Source organism: Trachurus trachurus, assembly GCF_905171665.1.
Source record: "Trachurus trachurus genome assembly, chromosome: 16".
NCBI classification, from domain to species: domain Eukaryota; kingdom Metazoa; phylum Chordata; class Actinopteri; order Carangiformes; family Carangidae; genus Trachurus; species Trachurus trachurus.
The window spans coordinates 12,647,053-12,666,376 of NC_139902.1; the positions used below are offsets into that span (position 1 = coordinate 12,647,053).

Genomic DNA, 19,324 nt, shown 5'->3' on the forward strand with positions numbered 1-19,324 from the left:
CTGGATTCATATTCATTGATCTTTTTTTTTTTTGATCTTCTTTTTTTTTGTACATTGATACCACTATTATGTATGTTGCTACAATTAACATGTACATCATTTTAATGTGATCTTTAGAGGTGCATGTTACTGTAATAGATTTGTTAACTTGGTGCCCCTGTAGTTTCATACTGTGCATACCTCATGGTAGTAATCTTCTCATCTAACTCTCAGCGATAAAGCAATTTATTTCCTAAAATGTCATCCGAAGGTAATATCGTGGTTATGACAAATAATCTGTAATTAAGGTATGAGCAGGATTAGGCTGAACTGAAACTCTTGGTTTGAATTAGGGGAAACAATGTGACTGTTTCTTCCACATAGAGGGCACATTACATTACAACACAATAAAGGTTGGTGTTGGACACAAACTGTACGGTGCTAAATCATCCAATTTAAATGTCATTTCTTGGAATACACTCCAATTCATTCACATACTATGTAGACCATTACTGTAGGCTAATCCCTGTCAGTGTTAGACCCATGTAAACACAATTTCAGTCACAGTTTGGGATTTTCTCGCTTTTATTCAGTGCAAATAATGAGAGCTCTTTAAAGGTTGCAACAACAGATGTTAGTCTATCCCCAAGCAGAGCTGCAGACTGAATATTACAGCTCTGCTTTCTGCCTTTGCATCCTCAGGGGCAGAGTTATGTTGACTATAATGTTTATCGTGCTATTGCACTTTATGTACTTGTGTGACTGGTGCTTTGTAAAGTAACTCCCCTTCCTGCCACAGCAACAGTCTCTCTTTAAACACACATACACACATAAGTGCTTTTGTGTACTGTGCTTAATATCATACCATGTTCTGTGACGTGTATTACTGTTAACTACTGAGTGCAGACTGTGGATCAAGATGGCAAAAGTCCTCTGGCTTGTTTCATTAACAACAATCATGACATTAATTTAATGGAAAAGCACCACTACCATCACAATATCAAATCTATCACTAGACAGATGCTCGTCCCAGAGATATTGATCGTCTCTACCAAGGAACACTGAAGCTGTTGTGGAAACTCACAGTGTCTCACTAAGACATCCCATCTGTGGAAACTTTGTTCCTGTGTGTCAGCAGTGGTAATTTACTTTCCATCCTCATCCCTCTTCCTCCTTGTCTCTGCAGATCGGCACATCTCCTGTCCAGGTACCGCCCTCGCTGTCCTATCATCGCAGTCACCAGAACTCCTCAGGTACAGTCAGTCCGCTCCCATGAGCTGAATAATAAAACTGTCTTTGTGTTGACTAGCGGTGCATTTTGTCCTGCCAGAAACATGTCTTAATTGTTGATGACTCATACATTTCAAAACAAAACAACGTGTGAAGCAGTCAGGATTTACTCTCCCCGAGTCTCTGAGTGAGACGCTTTATGGGAGTGTAGTTTAGTTTTATGGATCTTTCTACAGAGATGTATTTAAAACATGTGTCACAAACTGCTTTAAAGTAGGTCGTTGTCACCTGTGACTTTAAAATCATGTGGAGTTAATCTGCATAAGACCCCCTCACCCCCCTCCTCTGTCCCACACACACATCTTATATGCTTCATGTGGAGGTCAGAGGTCAGAGTCAGACTCAGAGCAGCACATCTGGCCCTGGTCCAGCAGTGGGCTGCCGTTAGTGCAGCAGCGTGACCCCACGTATGACAGCACCAGTAACCTACAGTAAAGGCAGCCTGTGCACGGACATGTTCAGCCAACGTTTTTAGTTTATACTTCAGTGTATGTTAATATAAGTGGATATGTTGGCCTGATGGTGATGCTAAAGGAAAGTGTCTGACAAAGTGTCCAAAATAGGAAGGCTTCATCTACTGGGGAGTGTAAATGTTTTGTCTGATATCAAATTATTTATTCACTGTGCACTAGTGATGATTTTGGGCCACAGGTTGTGTTTTGCAAAAAAAAAAAATTACACTGTGCAAATGCAGCAGAATTTGGAAATGTAGTTGCCCAGATTTTTCAAACTGTGGCTCCATGTATGATGAAATCTGGACTGGACATGCTCCAGTCATGTCATTTTAAGATGCTCCAGATATGATCTAGAGTCTTGAAGAACCTAGAAAGGATATCTGTGAAGTCTTTCTGTTGATATACTGGATATGCACAACAAATTTAAAGCAAGTCCAGTCTTTCTTCTTGAGGTGACATTTGTTCGAATGGTTTCGAAAATGTTTAAGTCATAGTAATTAGTATATAGGGTTTTATTTCACTGCATCATCAAAATGAATAATCACAGAAACTTTTAACTAATCACTAATTCATATCCACAGGTGTGAGAAGGGGTCAGCTAGATGATGCATTTACACAGAAGGACAGACAGACATTCAGCGTCATATATCCCATCTCAAATAGAAGAAATAATATCCAACTCTAGCTAAAATTTAGTAATGAATCAAAATGAAAGATTCACTGTGAAACTAAACCACTACTGTATGTCCCCCTCTTCCTCCTCCTCAGGTGGCCCGTCAGTCCCAGCTGTTAAGAGGAGTGTTTCCTGTCCTCTTCCACCCTCTGCCTGCTCCTGTCTGGGCCGACGATGTAGACAACAGGGTTAATTTTGGCATGGACATAGGTTAGTGTGTGTATGTGTATGTGTATGTGAGTGTTTTGCTTGTCTTATTGTGTGCATCCATTAGTCTGCTTAGTTACATGCTATGATACTGTCTCACCCACACTATCTCTCTGTCTCCACAGGGAAAGCACGAGGCTTCTTCAAGCCAGGCGACATGGTGATCGTGGTAACGGGCTGGATCCCGGGGTCCGGTCACACCAACATTATGAGGGCCGTCAGTGCTGAGTAACAACCTGATCTGACCTGGACCCTCAGTCTGACTGACATGTTGACCAGCACCTGACAGTGTTAGAGCTTTCACCACCTGGAAATCAAAACCACTGTCACTGATAAATTGAAAAAAAAAAAAATCACAATAGAAACATCGCTGTTATTTAAACTGGAACTGGTCCCATTAATGTTCAATTTGTGTATAAGTTGTATTATTGATGACTCCCTCCAAATAAAACTTGAATTTCATTCATGTTTTCCTGTTCACATCAGGACTGAACCTGCACTAATTGAGCCATCCAGCTTCTTCCTCTCATCTCCCTTTTTTTTGAGTTATAGCCTACTGAGTTAAACATGAATCTTGTCTCTTTGCTGCCCATTGTATAGAAGCACCTCATTATTGGCAGACTGTATATAATTTGGAGATAAGGCTTTCATTTTTGTCCAAGCTCTGAGCTTATCTCCATGACAGTGCACTTCTTTTGGCTTTATATGAGCAGAACCGGGAGATGCAGAGACGACGGGTATTAGACTACACGTCCTTTTGTCCACTGAGATGACCCAGATGCCCACATCTGTATACTGTTCTCCCATAAACTTAATTATATCTGCTCCAGTGTAGGGCTTACTCATGTCTGATGATCTTCTACGTGACGTCCTTGCCTGTCTTCTGCAGGCATCCTCCTCCTTCAGTTTGTCCTCTCCAGCCCTAGTGTGGCTTCAGTCCTCCTCTTGCGGTTTATTTTAACCTTTTTCTGCCACTAAAAGCCACTTTCACACAAACCGAGCACTGGAAATATATATTTATATTTGATATAATTGTCTGACTTCCCGACAATTTATCTTTCACACACATTAAGCACAAGTTTGGAGTGTGGTTAGATTGCTATTATTATTGATGCATTAATTATGAAGCCATCTAATTGTATAGCTGCTTGAGAGGATGCTAATGCCTTCTAAAAATAAAGGAACTAGTAGATGCACCTGTCAGATAAATGTGCCCAGAATAGTTGCCTCTGAAAATATTACGAGTATATAAGATGCATTGTTGAGTTACTTTTCAACCCTTGATGTAATATGATGATGTAAGATGACAAAGGAAATTCACACTCTCCTCTTAATTTTCAAGTTTGCAATATCAAAATAATTTACCTAATAAACTAATTATGTAAAACATGTCTTGCATAAAACCCAACGTTCAGTATCTTTTAATGAACCGGTATAAGTTAGTTTGGAGGAGACATCCTCTAATAGACATGATCTATTTGTCTGGTGTCGTTATGTGTTGCTCTTTTTCCGAGATTTCAATTAAGTTTCACCATCACGCTCTCCATCACGCGCTCCCATTGGCGAGAGAGGATGACGCGCGACCTGTACCTGCGAGGGATGCGTGCGTCTTGCCGGTCGGGCATGCGGCCTTGAGGGGATGGATGATGGGGATGCGGATGCCATGGCAACAGGCCGATTACATCCAGACCTTTATATGCACATTTATTTATTTAATATTTCATTTGTATGCGTCGCGCGCCTCTGTGGACGTGTCTGCGCGACCTCTTCAGTGTTGAGTCAGAGCAAGAAGTGGATTTCAGCCTTCAAGTGGACTCGGTCGGTTCTGAGCGCAGGCTGCGAAGGAACAGCCGCGTTTAAGGCTCAACAAGTTGTTTTATTTTTACAGAGGCTTTCGGGTTCCGTCGGAGCGCGCAGTTTGACACCGGAGCATCTTCTTGTGTTTAGACACGGAGCCGATTTGTCTGCCCTCGTCATTATGTGGACACATCGTAATCGAAAGTCAGCAGAAGTGGAAATACACGGCAGCTTGTTGTTCCGATGACAGAAGAGCAGATTTCACGCGTCAGACTCTGAGCACCTGACCAAGTTCACCCCGGCATCAGTTGAACACAGTCGCGCCGCTGTCGAGCCGGTACTCTGTCTGTCTCGGCGGCAACATATCGGCGCGTCTTCCATCATGATGAGTGGGTTTTTTCCGCTCGGATACTGAAAATGACAACGTGCCGCGGATTCCGTGGAAACAGGGGCTAGATGTGGGGGTAATATTACTTCTTTCCACCACCTCGTGCTCGCCTGCCGGTCTGTGTTTTTCTTTTCTCCGTGTGCGTGTCTCTAGTTGATGATAGTGTGCGTGTCGGGATGAATCAGTGCGCCTCGGAGTGTGAGCGCCCGTGTGCGCCTATTATGTGCGTCCCTTATGTCCATTAACCAGCCGTCCCTCCTGACAGAGGATCAAGTGTCCTTGTCATTCACCCGCGGACGAATGTCCCCTCACTCTGCCACCCCACAGCTCTGATCATCTCTTAGCTACATAATGAAATGTGGTGAAAATGGCAAAATTTGGGTGAGCAGCCCTGGACATCTAGGCTGACACAGACAGGACACCGACGGCCAATGAGGGGCGAGCTCCGTTATCTACAAAGGACCGGGAATCCGGTGCCAATATGACCGGCGTCGGAGCGTTGAGGGCGGCTGTGGAGAGAGGAGGGAGGGCCTCGGGCGAAGAGCAGCGTTTCAAGGACGAGGAAGGAGGAATGTTAGAAGAACATCTGTAGCCTAGGGACAAAGGAGACTCACAGGGAAGGAGGAAAAGTAAAGGTGCTGGCGTCACACTGGCAGGGTGAAGGATTTCATGTCTGGATGGGGCTTTTTCCAAGGGCACCGAGGTAAGCATGGCCACATCGGCGGAGAGAGGGCGGAGGTGCGAGCTGTCGGCTCCAGGAGAATGACTGGAGACACAGAGGACACTTTCCTCTAGCTTCTGTAATTTATCATTCATATTGACATTGACACTCTCCCAGCCAGGGCGACTCCACTGAACAATAGTTTTCCTGAGGGGGCGGGAGTTACAGGTTATATTCACCCTCCCCTCACCCACCTCCTCCTCCCTGGGTTGGGATGGATGGGGTGGCTGGAGGTGTGGGCACCCCGGGCAGCGCCGGGGGGTCTGGGGGTGACAGCCTGCCCCGACGTAGCGGGGGGGACTCGAAGCGGCGCAGTAAGGGCAGCCTGCCCTCCCCGGGCTACCGGCTGTCCCAGGCCTCTCTGGAGGGGGAGAGGGGCTCCTTCGGGGCTGACAGCAGCTCCTCGGGCGCCCGGGGCCGCCGGCTCTCCATCATGAGCTCCTCCACCAGGGACGGCCTCCCCTTCCGCACCGCGGGCACCCCGACCACCCCGGTGCCCCTGCCCCCGCCGCCCTCCGGCGCAGCCCACCCGCGCTCCGTGGGCTTCGCCGCGTCGCGCGCCGCCCTGGCCTCCACCTCCTCCACCGGGACCGGCGTCATGGTGGTGGCCACCGGTCCGGAGACCACCACCACCACGGCCTGCAACACCACAGCGGCGGGCACCCCGGAGCTGGCGGGTCCGTCTGGGCTCGGTGGGTTCGGCATGTTCGGCATGGGGCTGGACGGAGAGGACTACAGCAACTCCAACCAGAGCACCTTCATCCAGAGGCAGTTCGGCGCCATGCTGCAGCCCGGGGTCAACAAGTTCAGCCTGCGCATGTTTGGATCCCACAAAGCTGTGGCACTGGAGCAGGAGAGACTGAAATCAGCAGGGTCGTGGATCATACACCCGTACAGTGACTTCAGGTACAGAACTACACACACACACACACACACACACACACACACACACACACACACCCTCCACCATGCAGCTATTTAAGCTGATGTTGGTTTATAAAACAGACTGAATGACACTTGTAGAACATAAGAGACATGAAATATGTTATGGTAGAAATATGGATAAAAGCAAACTGAAACAGCTCTCTTTAGCTGCACACTTGAAGCCTAATGATAGACACTTAAGCAGACTGAGGAACAGGGGAAGAGAAACAGATCATACATTCAGCAGCCTCTTAAGTTACTAACAAGGGAAATGGGGAAGACAACTGGGAGGAGAGAAAGACATGCAATAGGCTAAATATATACTGCCAACAGAGGAGTATGGGAAGTGATGTGAGGGCAAGAGGGAAGAGGGAGGCAGAGTCTCTGGAGGAACGACAGAATCGGAGGATGTATTACAGGTTAAATGAAAAGAGAGGAGTGGAGTAGATGAAAGGTCCTTGGGGGCATTTTGAAGGCAGAGGGAGAGGTGTTTATGGAAAGGGCAGCGTGGAGGCGAGGAGTTCTCCAGGAGAGGCGCCACACAACAATGGCAGGTTCATCTTTTGTAGTAAAAAAAAAAAAAAAGAGAGAGAGAGAGGGAGAGGGAGGGAGAGAGAGAGAGAGAGAGAGAGAGAGAGAGAGAGAGAGAGAGAGAGAGAGAGAGAGAGAGAGAGATGTCTGTGGCCTGTTTGCAGAAGTAGTTTCATAGTTAGAGGGAGATGGAGACGAGGAGTTGCAAATAAGGAGGACAAATTTAGCCAAGAGGTGTTTGGCTTATCACAGAGCAGTGAGAGATGCCTTCATGGTCAATTAGGTAAAATGTGAAGTATGTTTTCATGTGAACAGTGTATGAACCCAGCACAGCACTCTCTGCTGGTGACTCCATGCAAGAAGCTTGATTTTGCTACCACATGAACTGAGAAATAAGCACATGGATCAGTGTCACATGATGAGAAAAGGACTAATGAGGCTGTTCATTTCTGTTTTCTTTGACAAGATGAAGCCTGGTGGTGGAACTGAAACCATTAAGCAATTGATTGATCAGTCAAGCTACAGAAGATTTGCTATGTTGATAATCTACTCTATCATTTTAGTCACATTTTGGTTATTTTAAAGTAAAAACATGATATAATATGATATGTCTCTGTTTCAGCCTCTCCGATGTGGTCAGTGATGTTTCTTCTCTCTGTTATATAATTGTAAACTGAACACTTTTGGATTCAGACAGAACAAGACATCTGAAGAGGTCAAGGTGTGATAGACATTGTTACTGTTTCCTGACATCACAAGTAATCGTTTTTTAAAGGGTTCCTCTAAGATTATTTTTTAATGGAGGTAGGATTGAGAGGACAGTTTTGTGATTGCTGCTAACACACCTCAGACACAGCAGCCTGACACGCACTCACAGACTTTAATGCTGACTGACATGCGAGCCATCCATGGGCATGCTCATCGTCAGCTGTTAAAGACTTTGCATAAATACTCTATTTAAATGTGCAGGTGGACAGCAAAGGAGGAGGCAGCATTCATAATCTCCAGACAGACTGCTGCCTGCAACAATGGATGACTTGATCCCCAAGGCTCCTGGCCCACTTTTGTTTCATCAGCCACTCGCACACACTCGCTCACACGCAGAGGGAGTCGTTTTGTATCGTCTGTCAATCCGATGATCACCCACAAGTGCCGCTCGTGAGTCTGCTCACGGGCGATACGGTGAATGAAGTTGGTGAAGGGGACGGAGGGGGAGCGTGGAGGATGACGGAGTGTGGATGGATGAATCTCAGTCCTTCATGTGCTCATTCATATGCATCCGAGATATCTAAAGATGTTAATAGTTCTAATTATCCATCTTGAAGGATCACAATTGAATATTTATCAATTATGTATGACATCTTAAATTATGCAAGTAGAGTATGTATTATGCATAATTCACTCATCTAACTTTTCAGTTAAGTACCTGTCGTCGGGAGCGACGGCTCAAGAGGAACTTTGTCAGGCCAGAGTGAGAGAGGAGGGACAACAGATAAAGCCCCTTTATGTATTGTCCCGGTGTTGACCTTGATGGCCTGTGTGTGTGTGTGTGTGTGTGTGTGTGTGTGTGTGTGTAGTAATATATGTGCTTGAGTGTAGTGTGTCATTACTGAGTCTGATGATAAGCTCTCATGCCCTCCACCTCATTAAGAGAAGAGTTGTGTTGCTGCTGCACCTTTTCAAGGCAAGAGGCAGGAGAGAGGGAGAAAACTCATACCCCGGCATGATTAGAGGCGTGCAGAGTGAGACGGCAACGAGAGGAGGGATGAAAACACAGAAAGGCAGACGGTTTGGTCTGTCAGCAGAGATAAGTTGCGTTGAAGCGAAGTTGGTGGCATCGCACTTACAGTATACTGTATAGTATCAGAGATTTATTATATAATAGCCGGGTGCTGTTGTGCTCGGCAGGATGATGGGTGGAAACTTGCTCAGAACTGACATCTGGCCAACTGTGATCTGGGAACCAATCACAGGCCGCCCAGGAGACACTTGGCCTCAATTACAGTAGAATTAGTGTTTGGTTTGACAACAGCTGAGCAGGTAGATGCAGGTCAGTTCTTCTCCAGCACCTGTTCATGCTCAGAGTGGAATACTGATGAGGCCGTGGAGAACAGTCCTGATTGCATTTGCAATTCTTATTTGTGTGTATAGGAGAGACCGTGTGTGTGTGTGCGTGCACAGTACACACAGGTCAGCGTGCATGTCTACCTGCATGAACTGCAGCCAATACGCGACCCAGAGCTGCATCAGTCGACAGATGGGAGATCAGCAAATCAGGCTTTGTCAGATATTTAGCCCAACATGATGAACCTTCACTTGTTTGTAGTTTGGATCTGACATCTTCTCTTGTCTTTTTGGTTTGTTCTCATTTGTTTGTTGTCACATTGAACTCAAATCAGCTGCCACTTCTCAGTGGGAGCAGCAAAATGTAGTACACAGAGGCTGACTGATGTGCAGTCACATGTAAAATGTCTTCTGTTTGGTTTCCCGGCAGACTGAAACATTTCTCCATGCACAATATGGAGATTAGATTCAACCTGCTGCAAGTTGTCTGATAGACGGAGAGGAACGTTGCATATCATTTTCTCTCTCCCTCTTTTTCTGTGTGTGTGTGTGTGTGTGTGTGTGTGTGTGTGTGTGTGTGTGTGTGTGTGTGTGTGTGTGTGTGTGTGTGTGTATGTGTGTGTTAGTTGAGACAGCTTGGGAGAAAGACATGAGACATCAGTATAATTCCACAAACAATGATGTAATATTATGGCTGTAAGCTATTAATCTATAATTATCTCGATTAATTGGTTTGATCAGTCAAGTGAACAACACCCGTCACAAAGTTACAAGATAAGATATCAAGATTTTGTCTGAGCAGCAATCTAAACCTACCCAAAAATTTCTTTAAAGTCACTTTAAAGATACTTTAAGAGAAAAGAGAGAAAACTTTGTCATTCCGGCTTCTCAAATGCACATTTCTGGTTTACTTAGTCCTCTTTGATAGTAGCTACATTAGAAACTTGGTTAATCAAGGAAGTAATCAACCAGTGAATTGATGATGAAAATAATCTGATCTTGTGGCTTTAATTATCTTACATGACTTAAGCTCAGGTGCAATATACAATAGCATAACACCATAATTAATGCAAATAATGTTTTTCCTCTCAACCGTCTCAGTTGAGTCATAACCTCCATCAATATGCAGTTTGATTGTAAAGCACTGGATGATTGTTTTATTGGCGGACATAAACAACCAGCGTAGTACGATGTGGTTTAATGAATTGTTCCCTATAATCAGTGTTAACAAAGCGTGTCCTCAAGGTCAGGAATGAATCTCCTTCGCCGTCACAACAGCTACAGAATCGTTGTGCTACTGTAAATAATCCCTGTATTTATTGCCTGTGATTATGAAGTGATACATCTGTCAGTATAAGTGACAAAGTCAGGATGTGTGTGTGTGTGTGTGTGTGTAGCAGAGTGATGACTCATACTTAATCTTCATCAGTGTAGTGGTAGCATCACACCATGAGGTTGCGTTACTAAATTAGCGCCCAATAGCAATCGACCAGAGCGCTCAACTGTACTTTCTCACAGAGAGAGAGAGAGGATAGAAAAAAAGAGAGAGGGGAAGGGAGAGAATGCAAGAAGAAGCAAGTCATTGGTATGGTTTAAGGTGATGGATAAAGAGATTAGGAGCAGAGAGACAGAAAGATGACAGGCGTCCTCTCCAGATGATTGTATCGCCTCCTCTGTCACACTATAATCACTTCCAGCCTCCATGATTCCCCGTGTTTTTATGAGGAGGCTACGTCACCCGCTAATACCCTCCAGCATGAAGCAGAGATTGATGAGGCCTCCCAAGGTTACTGATCAGTTTCCTCCTTCTGTCCCTCTCTGTTTGCCTCTTTTAAAAAAAAAATCAGTTCAGTTCAGTCCTACTCTGCGTCAGTGGCAGATAAAAACAGATAAAGGCTGGACTCTCTGTTTCCAAAGCATTTGCAAAGAAGGAAGGATTTCCATTTCTCACTGTCTTCGATGAGCCACAAATGGCCACCTGGCTCAGGGGACGTGACAAAGACAGGACTATATATAGAAAAAAATTTAACATTAGAATATATATATATAAGAAAATGAGATAAAAGGATTAAGTGAAAGAAAAGATGGTGGTGTTGGAAGGGAATTGAAAGACCAGGAAGTTCCTGAATCTATTTAAAGTCTCATTTAAAGAGTCATCCCATCAATCTCTGACCAGTCTACCCTCATGAAGACAGATACTATGTTTTCCATGACTCTTTCTAAAGTCGACTGAAAATAACTTATTTTTTGTGATATTTTAACAGAAAGTCTGTGCACAAAGTGGAGATGAGTGGTTTCAAAGATGAAGCCAACTGATAGACATAGAGGTCTTAGTGAAAGGCACTGTCCATTTGCATTATGAGAATTGAAAATAGTAGAAGAATAGAGTAATAGAGTAGAATAGGAGTTGCTGACTGAGTGATACCTAATCCCTTTCAGTCTGTCTTTTTCAAGTTCAGCTCAGGGGAGTAAAATGAACAGATGTTCAAGTTCATCCTTCTTTATTGTGCAGAACAACATGGAAAGACAGCGTCAGTACAGTGATAGGTGTTAGTGATATGAATCTGGTTTAAGCTATGACACCAGCGGTGCTCCAGATCCATGCTACCAGTTGTCATAGTTGGTTACACTGTTTGGCAGTAAGTACACAAAAACGCCATCATTTACTTTACAATTAACACTTGCCAAAAATTCCTGGTAGCAGACGCTAATCAAAATGCAGTGTTTGAATGTCAGCACCGGTTATACATAGCCTACTTGTAGTGTATTGTAGTTTGAGTGTGCCTCATTTTGCCTCATGAAATACCTGCTCAGAATCAGTGTGTATTGTGTAATATGGATTTGGGACATAGAGCCACCAAACACAGCAGCAGGCTTGAAGCAGCTAAGTGACTTTCACCCCTCATTAGGTTTATTATTTACTCCTGAGCTTTTTACACTGTCAATGGATAGAACGTCCTCTGTGCAAAAAAGGCTGCCAATTTGATATTAAGGACAAAAAGAGGAAGAGCGAAGAGAAGTAAGATAAATAGTCTGAGATGAACTGTGTCTGACACTTTCAGTCAAACGGCACCGTAACACCAGTCTGACATCGCTGTCTTTCTCTTTCTAGATTCTACTGGGACCTGTTGATGTTACTGTTGATGATGGGGAACTTAATCGTCCTGCCGGTGGGCATCACATTCTTCAGAGATGAAAACACCGCCTCGTGGATTATCTTCAACGTGGTCTCCGACACTCTCTTCATGGTCGACTTGGTGCTCAACTTCAGGACCGGCATCGTCAAAGAAGACAACACTGAGATTCTGCTGGACCCCAGGTCACTAGAGGCATTTCTGTGCATATTAATGTTACATGTTTAGAGTCAGGGCATTGTGTGTGTGTGTGTGTGTGTGTGTGTGTGTGTGTGTGTGTGTGTGTGTGTGTGTGTGTGTGTGTGTGTGTGTGTGTGTGTGTGTGCGTGCATGCGTGCGTGTGTGTGTGTGGTGTGGAATAACAATGCAGCAGCTTTGTTGCCATAAATTAAAATTTGCTCTTCTGGCCATCTGCTGGGTTTGCACTCAGTCTCACACACATCCATGTATGAGATGTGAAAAGGTGACATGCAGCCAGTGGCAGAGCTTTGTTCACAACCCAGTTCTCTTCCTGCTGAATATTGATGAGGATCATTTGCCCACCAAATATTGAAATCACTCCCACAAAGCTAGATTGCCAAATTTCTGTGGTCTTCCAGAGCAATCCGCCAGAACTATCTGAAGAGCTGGTTCCTCGTAGACTTTGTGTCGTCCATCCCGGTGGACTACATCTTCCTGATGGTGGACAGCCTGGACTCGGAGGTCTACAGGACGGCCAGGGCGCTTCGCATCGTCCGCTTCACCAAGATCCTGAGCCTGCTTCGTCTGCTCCGCCTGTCCAGACTCATCCGCTACATCCACCAGTGGGAGGAGGTGAGGATTAGAGCCCAGGAAGCAGAGACTGCAAAGAGTTAAAGGGAAAGAGATACTTGCATGAAAGAGGTAGTTATCTTTCCCCCTGCTCCTCCTCAGATCTTCCACATGACCTATGACCTTGCCAGTGCCATGGTTAGGATCGTCAACCTGATCGGTATGATGCTGCTGCTGTGCCACTGGGATGGCTGTCTCCAGTTCCTGGTACCAATGCTGCAGGACTTCCCTCCTGACTGTTGGGTTTCCAAGAACCTGATGGTGGTGAGTCTCCAAAATGTCGTCTGCCTGCATGTGACTGTTATTTTTTAATATGTTTCAGTGAATGATTGTATTGTGTAGAGAACAAAGCTCTATCTCGGCTTGTTTGAACAGTGTGCATGTTATTTATTGCGGATGAAAGCAAACCATGGATTGTGAAAGGCCTGAGTTTGAGTTATCAGTGCGGATGCAGAGGGTGGCTGTTTATCAGATCTGACATTGTTTGCTCCTTATCCGTGTTAATTGGCTCATGTAGCGACACGTCCAGTTGGAATAAGATTGACTGTCATCATCACGTAAATAAAAAGGATTCTCCAATTAAAAATCTCGACTGAGATCAGGTGGCGGTGTGAGCGCACGCAAACAGTGGAGGGCCTAGGGACCTGCTGCTGATTTTTGTTGCATGTGCGTGCGTGTCTGTGAGTGTGTGCATGTGTGTGCATACATAAGGACATGGACGCCAGTGAATGTACACAGATACACAGCTGTATGAATAGCTGATTCATGCTTCAGCCGTTGCCAGGGTGACTGTTGCTAAGCAGGCTGATGCTGGGATTTTCCCCAGAGAAAGTCCCCTCATCCGATGGACCATTAACATCTTAGTATAATTGGACTCGCCACCTAAAACAAAAGGACATAATGCACACACACACACACACACACACATACACTGACTCAGTCATAGAGGAGGGTATTTTTTATTTGTTTTCGTCAGAGCATTTATTTAATAATGTATGATGACTGCTCTTTTATTGTGTCTGTGGCTTCATGCTTGTTGCGGCCTCTCTGTTTTGAAGCAGAGCGGTTCTTGACAGTTAAATTGTGCTGCTGTTGCACGTGGTGATCTCAGCTGTATTTTCTGAAGTCGAGTGGCTCTGAGGGGAAAAAAGCTTCTGTAACTGACTAAAAATAAGGACCGTTCAATATCACAGCGCCTTGGTAATTAACATTTTAAACTTCTTTTACTCCTTCTGTCGCCCTATCTGTCTGTCTCCTACTCACAGAATGACACATGGGGCGTGCAGTACTCCTATGCCCTGTTCAAAGCCATGAGCCATATGTTGTGTATTGGCTACGGCGCCCAGGCACCAGAGGGGATGACCGATGTGTGGCTCACCATGCTCAGCATGATCGTAGGCGCCACCTGCTACGCCATGTTCATCGGCCACGCCACCGCTCTCATCCAGTCGCTGGACTCCTCACGACGACAGTATCAGGAGAAGGTGAAACATGACGCTCGTCCATCTGTGACTTCATCCATCTCTCCATCAAACTTATTTATAGTTTATTTGTTACCCTTGATTCATTCAATAGTATCTTCATCATGCATCAATCCCTTTCCAAGCAAAAACACTTATCTGTTAATTGTCTGATTGATTGATTAATTGATTGAATAAGGAAACAAACTTGGTGAGGACACTTCTCAAAATGACTTTGATCTGATAACAAATGACACCAGGGCAAGAATCAAAGATATTAGTGTCATTCCTTAGGAATCTGCTCATCTTTAGTGTTATTGTGTACAGATCTCTGACCCGTGCATGTGTCATGTGTCATTGCAGTACAAGCAGGTGGAGCAGTACATGTCATTCCATAAGCTTCCTGCAGATGTTCGGCAGAAGATCCACGAGTACTACGAGCATCGCTTCCAGGGGAAAATGTTCGATGAGGAGAACATCCTGGGAGAACTCAGTGAGCCACTTAAAGAGGTAAAAAAAACAAACCACAAATACCCACACACCTACATATACAAACCACTGGCGCTGTCTTCATGTCTTCAGAGACTTCCCCCAACTTGTCTTCTCTCTTGGTGTAGGAGATCGTCAGCTTTAACTGCCGTAGCCTGGTGGCTAACATGCCGCTGTTTGCCAACGCTGATCCCAACTTCGTGACGGCGGTGCTCACCAAGCTCCGCTTTGAAGTGTTTCAGCCCTTTGACTTCATCATCCGTGAGGGCACAGTTGGTAAGAAGATGTACTTCATCCAACACGGAAGAGTCAGCGTGCTTACCCGTGGCAACAAGGAAACCAAGCTGAGCGATGGGTCTTACTTTGGAGGTGAGGAGACTGTTTGGACCACCTCTTTTGGTCGGACCAAATTTTGTGTCTTTGGCCTGGGGGAGCTGTCACACCTGTAAATTTGGTTCAAACAGAAACATTTTGAAAATCCAGACCAAACAAGGTATGAAAGCTCCCTAAGTTGTGTCAGGGATTAAAGAAGAATTGTAAATTCAAGTAAGCATGGTAGGTAGAGGATGAAGATGAGGGTTGTTGTGTTTATTCTCTGTTTTCTCTCTTCCCACTCTCAGAGATCTGTTTGCTGACCCGGGGACGGAGGACAGCCAGCGTCCGTGCAGATACATACTGTCGCCTGTACTCCCTCAGCGTCGATAGCTTTAACGAGGTGCTGGAGGAACACCCGATGATGCGGCGTGCCTTTGAAACTGTCGCTGTGGACCGACTGGATCGTATTGGTAACGTGTGGATGTCTGATTGCAGCACACATTTCTTCACCGTCTTATCTATGTTATTTTCCATTCAGCTTTTTAATTCTGCAGTGACCTTCACAAACGCTCTTGCAATTATCCGTCCAATTCTCCTAAATTTCCAAGGCGCTTTTGTCAGGCGTGTCCTCCACTGAAAGGTCAAAACTCATCTGAAAACAAACTGAGAGAAATAAAAGCTGACATAATAAAGGATGAGCAATGTTCTCAGTGAAGAACAGAAAAACCTTCAGGGTAAAACTCCAGCTGTCTGCTGTGTGTTCGGTTGACAACTCCGCCATCTACAAAGTAAAACTTTTACTTTCAGATCTGAAAAATCGTTTTCACACTTCATATCTCAGAATGTCTCCACTGTCTCCACAACAGGCAGGAAGAACTCCATGCTCCTGCGGAAGTCGTCCCAGGGCGGTTCACTGGGGGGCAGTATGGGTCGTGGCGGAGGCCGGGGCGGCGGGGGTCCAGGAGCCGGCGGAGGCCTCGCCGCCAGCGGCCTGGGCTCCTGTGACAGCATGTTGGTGCAGCAGATCGTCAAACACGACAGCATGCCGGCCATGCAGGACGCCATTGCTGCGGCCGCCGCAGGAAGAAGCGGCGTCATGGGGGGAAGCGGCACCGTGTCTCCTCGGCCGCGCCCGGTCATCTGGGCGCCGCTGGTCCACGCTCCCCTGCAGACTGCAGCTGCCACCAGTAACGTAGCCATCGCCCTCATGCACCAGCAGCAGCAGCAACAGCAGCAGCTGCAGCAGTTTCAGCAGCAACATCCGCTCGGAGGTTTCTTCCTCCCCTCCCCTCTTGTCTCCCCCTCTCCCTCCTCTTCTTTCCCTCTGTCCCCGCCTCGCGCCCCCGTGTTGCAGCCCCTCCGCCCCTCTGTGAGCTCCCTCATCGGGATGATGGCAATGTCAGGCATGGGTGGTTTGTCCCCAAGAGGATTTCCGGCCTCCCCCTCCACCATGGGCCCTCCCGGTGGGGTGACGTCACCGCCTATCGCTAAAACGCCCCCCAACCCGGCCTCCTCCGTCCCACCCTCCGTCCAACAAGGAAGGACTCTTCATTACAGCCTCCGCCTCCAGCCTGATCACCCCTCAGTGATCGCTGGAGGAGGCCCACCAACGCCACCGCTCCACAAGGTACCGACCGCCACCTCCACAGCTGCTCCCGGCGCCCAGACAGACGGCAGCGCCTCTGTTTCAGGTCAGCAGGGGGCAAAAGAAGCTCTGCTGCGTCACGGGGGACCCGGCTCTCAGGGTCTGCCAGCGCTGGGCAGACTCACTCAGGAGGCCCGGCTGCTGTCGGCCTCGCAGCCCACGCTGCCTCACCGCTCGTGGGTTGGAGTGCAGCCACACCCGCCTCTCCACCGCAAGGCCTCCGGGGGTAATTTGTTGGCGGCTCCTTTCCTGGCAGGGCAGTTAGCCAGGGGAAGCAGCGCGGGCATGCTGACCTCCAACACCCCGGTGCAGCTGCTAACAAATCTACAGTTTAACGCACAAGCACAAGCACAGGCGTCCTTTCCCTTTCAGCCCACTATAGCACAGCCCACTCCTCACGCTGCCTCTGCACCCACAGCTGCTCACGTGCCCACTGCATCCTCCTCCCCTCCCAAACAAACCCCACTCTCCTCTGCCGCCCACTCCCCCTCCTCTCCGACCCCCATCCTCCCCCAAACACCTCGCCCAAAACCGATCCCGATGACCCCCTCCCGCTCCTCCTCTCCCCCTCCCTGCTCCACCCCCCCTTCGGCAGGAACAAGCCCCTTGTCGCTCTCCTCGACTCCTCGTCCCAAACTCATCCCCACATCGTCCTCCCGCTCTTCCTCTCCTTCTCCCTCCTCCACGCCACCTCCATCCTCTGTTTCCACCCCCGTTCCACTACCTCATACCTACGGGCCCAAATCCTCCCTCACCTCCTCGTCTCCTCCCTCCTCCCTCCTCGCCTCCTCCCCGCCCCATCCTCAGAGCCCCAGAGCCAAGGCGTCCAACACACCTCCCTCCACCTCTCTGCTGTCTGGCCCCAGCGCTGCTGCTGCGACTCCAATCCCTTCTCCGATACCGGCTCCCACGCAGACGGCTCGCACCCGCACATCCACCCCCTCCCAAACTCCCCCGGTCACTCCCACCCAGGGCTTTACCCCGACACCTTCTCCCTCTTCGATCCCCGTTACATCTGTTCCACCCCTGAGTAAAACCCAGAGTCCAATGACCAGCCTTCAGCCCTCCGTCTCCAGCTCAGCTAAAGTCACTGCCACGAGCCAGATCCCCAAACAGGCCTCCCCTCTGACCCCCACCCAAACTCCAGCCCCTCCTGCCCCATCACCCGCTCCTCCGAAAGTAACCTTCTCAGTTCACCCAGTAAAACAGACCCCTCCCGTCCTAACTCAGAGCCCCACACCAGTCCCCAGCCGCTCCACCAAACCAACCCCATCGACAACCTCATCCTCGACAGCTTCATGCCCAGCCCCCTCCTCTCTTACAACCACCTCCCCAAGTGTCTCATCATCTGCTTCCTCTCAACCCCCAAAACAAATGCCAACCACCTTAGCTGCCCCCATCCACTCCTCAGAGCGCAACACACCCTCTCCCCCTGCTCAGACCTCTCAGGCATCGACCACCACACCCACCACCCAGTCAGCAGCGCACACAGCCACTCCTGCCAACACCACCGCTCCTCAAGGTGGGAAAAAGGACCCTCAGCTAGAACTCGCCAGAAAAGACTCAGAGGGACTAAGACACAAACTGCCCGCCAACATGTGAGGAAAGAAGAGGGTGAAAATCTCAAAGGACGTTGGTCTTTGTGTTGCGGCTGGTCAAACCGTGGACATACAGAGTCATGTCGTGGTCGGGCACCTCTGGTTTTTGCATTCACTCTAGGATGTGATTGTCATAGAACATCATGTGATGCTCAACCAAGCCATCGATGGAGCAGAAAGACATTATGGGTGTGTCATGTTGCCCAGGCTGAGGTAGAGTTTAAAAAAACAAACAAACATAAAAATGTATACATACATATCTGTGTTAGTGATTGTTGGAGCAAGCAGGGGAGCTGAAGTGGAAATATGAGGCAGTTACATACAGTAAAACAGAGACGAAAGCAATAGCTAAGAGTCAGGAGACTAAAACAAACTGTACTATATGTTAAAAGTCAGTGAAAACAGCAATACATGTGAAACATTTGAGACTAACTCATAATGTTACCGGACATGACCTCGACAATAATAACAAATGTGAGAAAATAATAATCTTTCTGCTGTGAGGGAGAAAGTCTATTGTGATGTGAAGACGCAGGCAATAGAGCAGACACTTCCTGGTTTCCAGCTCCACCTCCACCTCTTGCCTCCCATTCTTCACCAAAGTGTAATATTTTCTCATCAGAGTAATGATAATTATAAGGATATAGCGTTTAAAAAAACACTGTAAAGTTATCGCTCATATGAATTTGAATAATTAGGAGCAGTCCACTGGTAGTTTTGTCGTCCCAGGTTGTGTGGTGTTTAGTTTTTAAACGAGACAAAACTTTTAACCCTACATGTTCACTTCTGTATATTGTGTTTTTTTCATTTGTTCCTGTGACACACTACAATACTGTTCTGTTGT

At 47.1% G+C, this 19,324-nt stretch overlaps 3 protein-coding genes across 3 annotated transcripts in view; all 3 read left to right on the top strand.

The window, feature by feature from the left end:
* Positions 1-3,066, top strand: part of pklr (pyruvate kinase L/R) — a 12,266-nt gene extending 9,200 nt beyond the window's left edge. The window contains exons 10-12 of the mRNA XM_083990252.1: positions 1,166-1,232; positions 2,493-2,607; positions 2,730-3,066. Of these exons, the coding sequence (XP_083846378.1) occupies positions 1,166-1,232; positions 2,493-2,607; positions 2,730-2,836 (289 nt within the window). The 3' untranslated portion in view covers positions 2,837-3,066. The remainder of the gene's footprint in view (positions 1-1,165; positions 1,233-2,492; positions 2,608-2,729) is intronic.
* LOC310999534 (complexin-4-like) overlaps positions 1-19,324 on the top strand; it is a 59,970-nt gene that overhangs the window by 27,860 nt on the left and 12,786 nt on the right. The gene's annotated exons all lie outside the window — the stretch shown is intronic.
* On the top strand, positions 5,725-18,484 carry LOC310998964 (uncharacterized protein; the record flags this gene model as incomplete). The annotated part of the gene is made up of 9 exons (XM_083989237.1): positions 5,725-6,416; positions 12,142-12,348; positions 12,763-12,976; positions 13,076-13,237; positions 14,239-14,457; positions 14,797-14,943; positions 15,051-15,291; positions 15,543-15,707; positions 16,104-18,484. 9 exons carry the CDS (start codon positions 5,725-5,727, stop codon positions 18,482-18,484), a joined length of 4,428 nt encoding a protein of 1,475 aa, XP_083845363.1.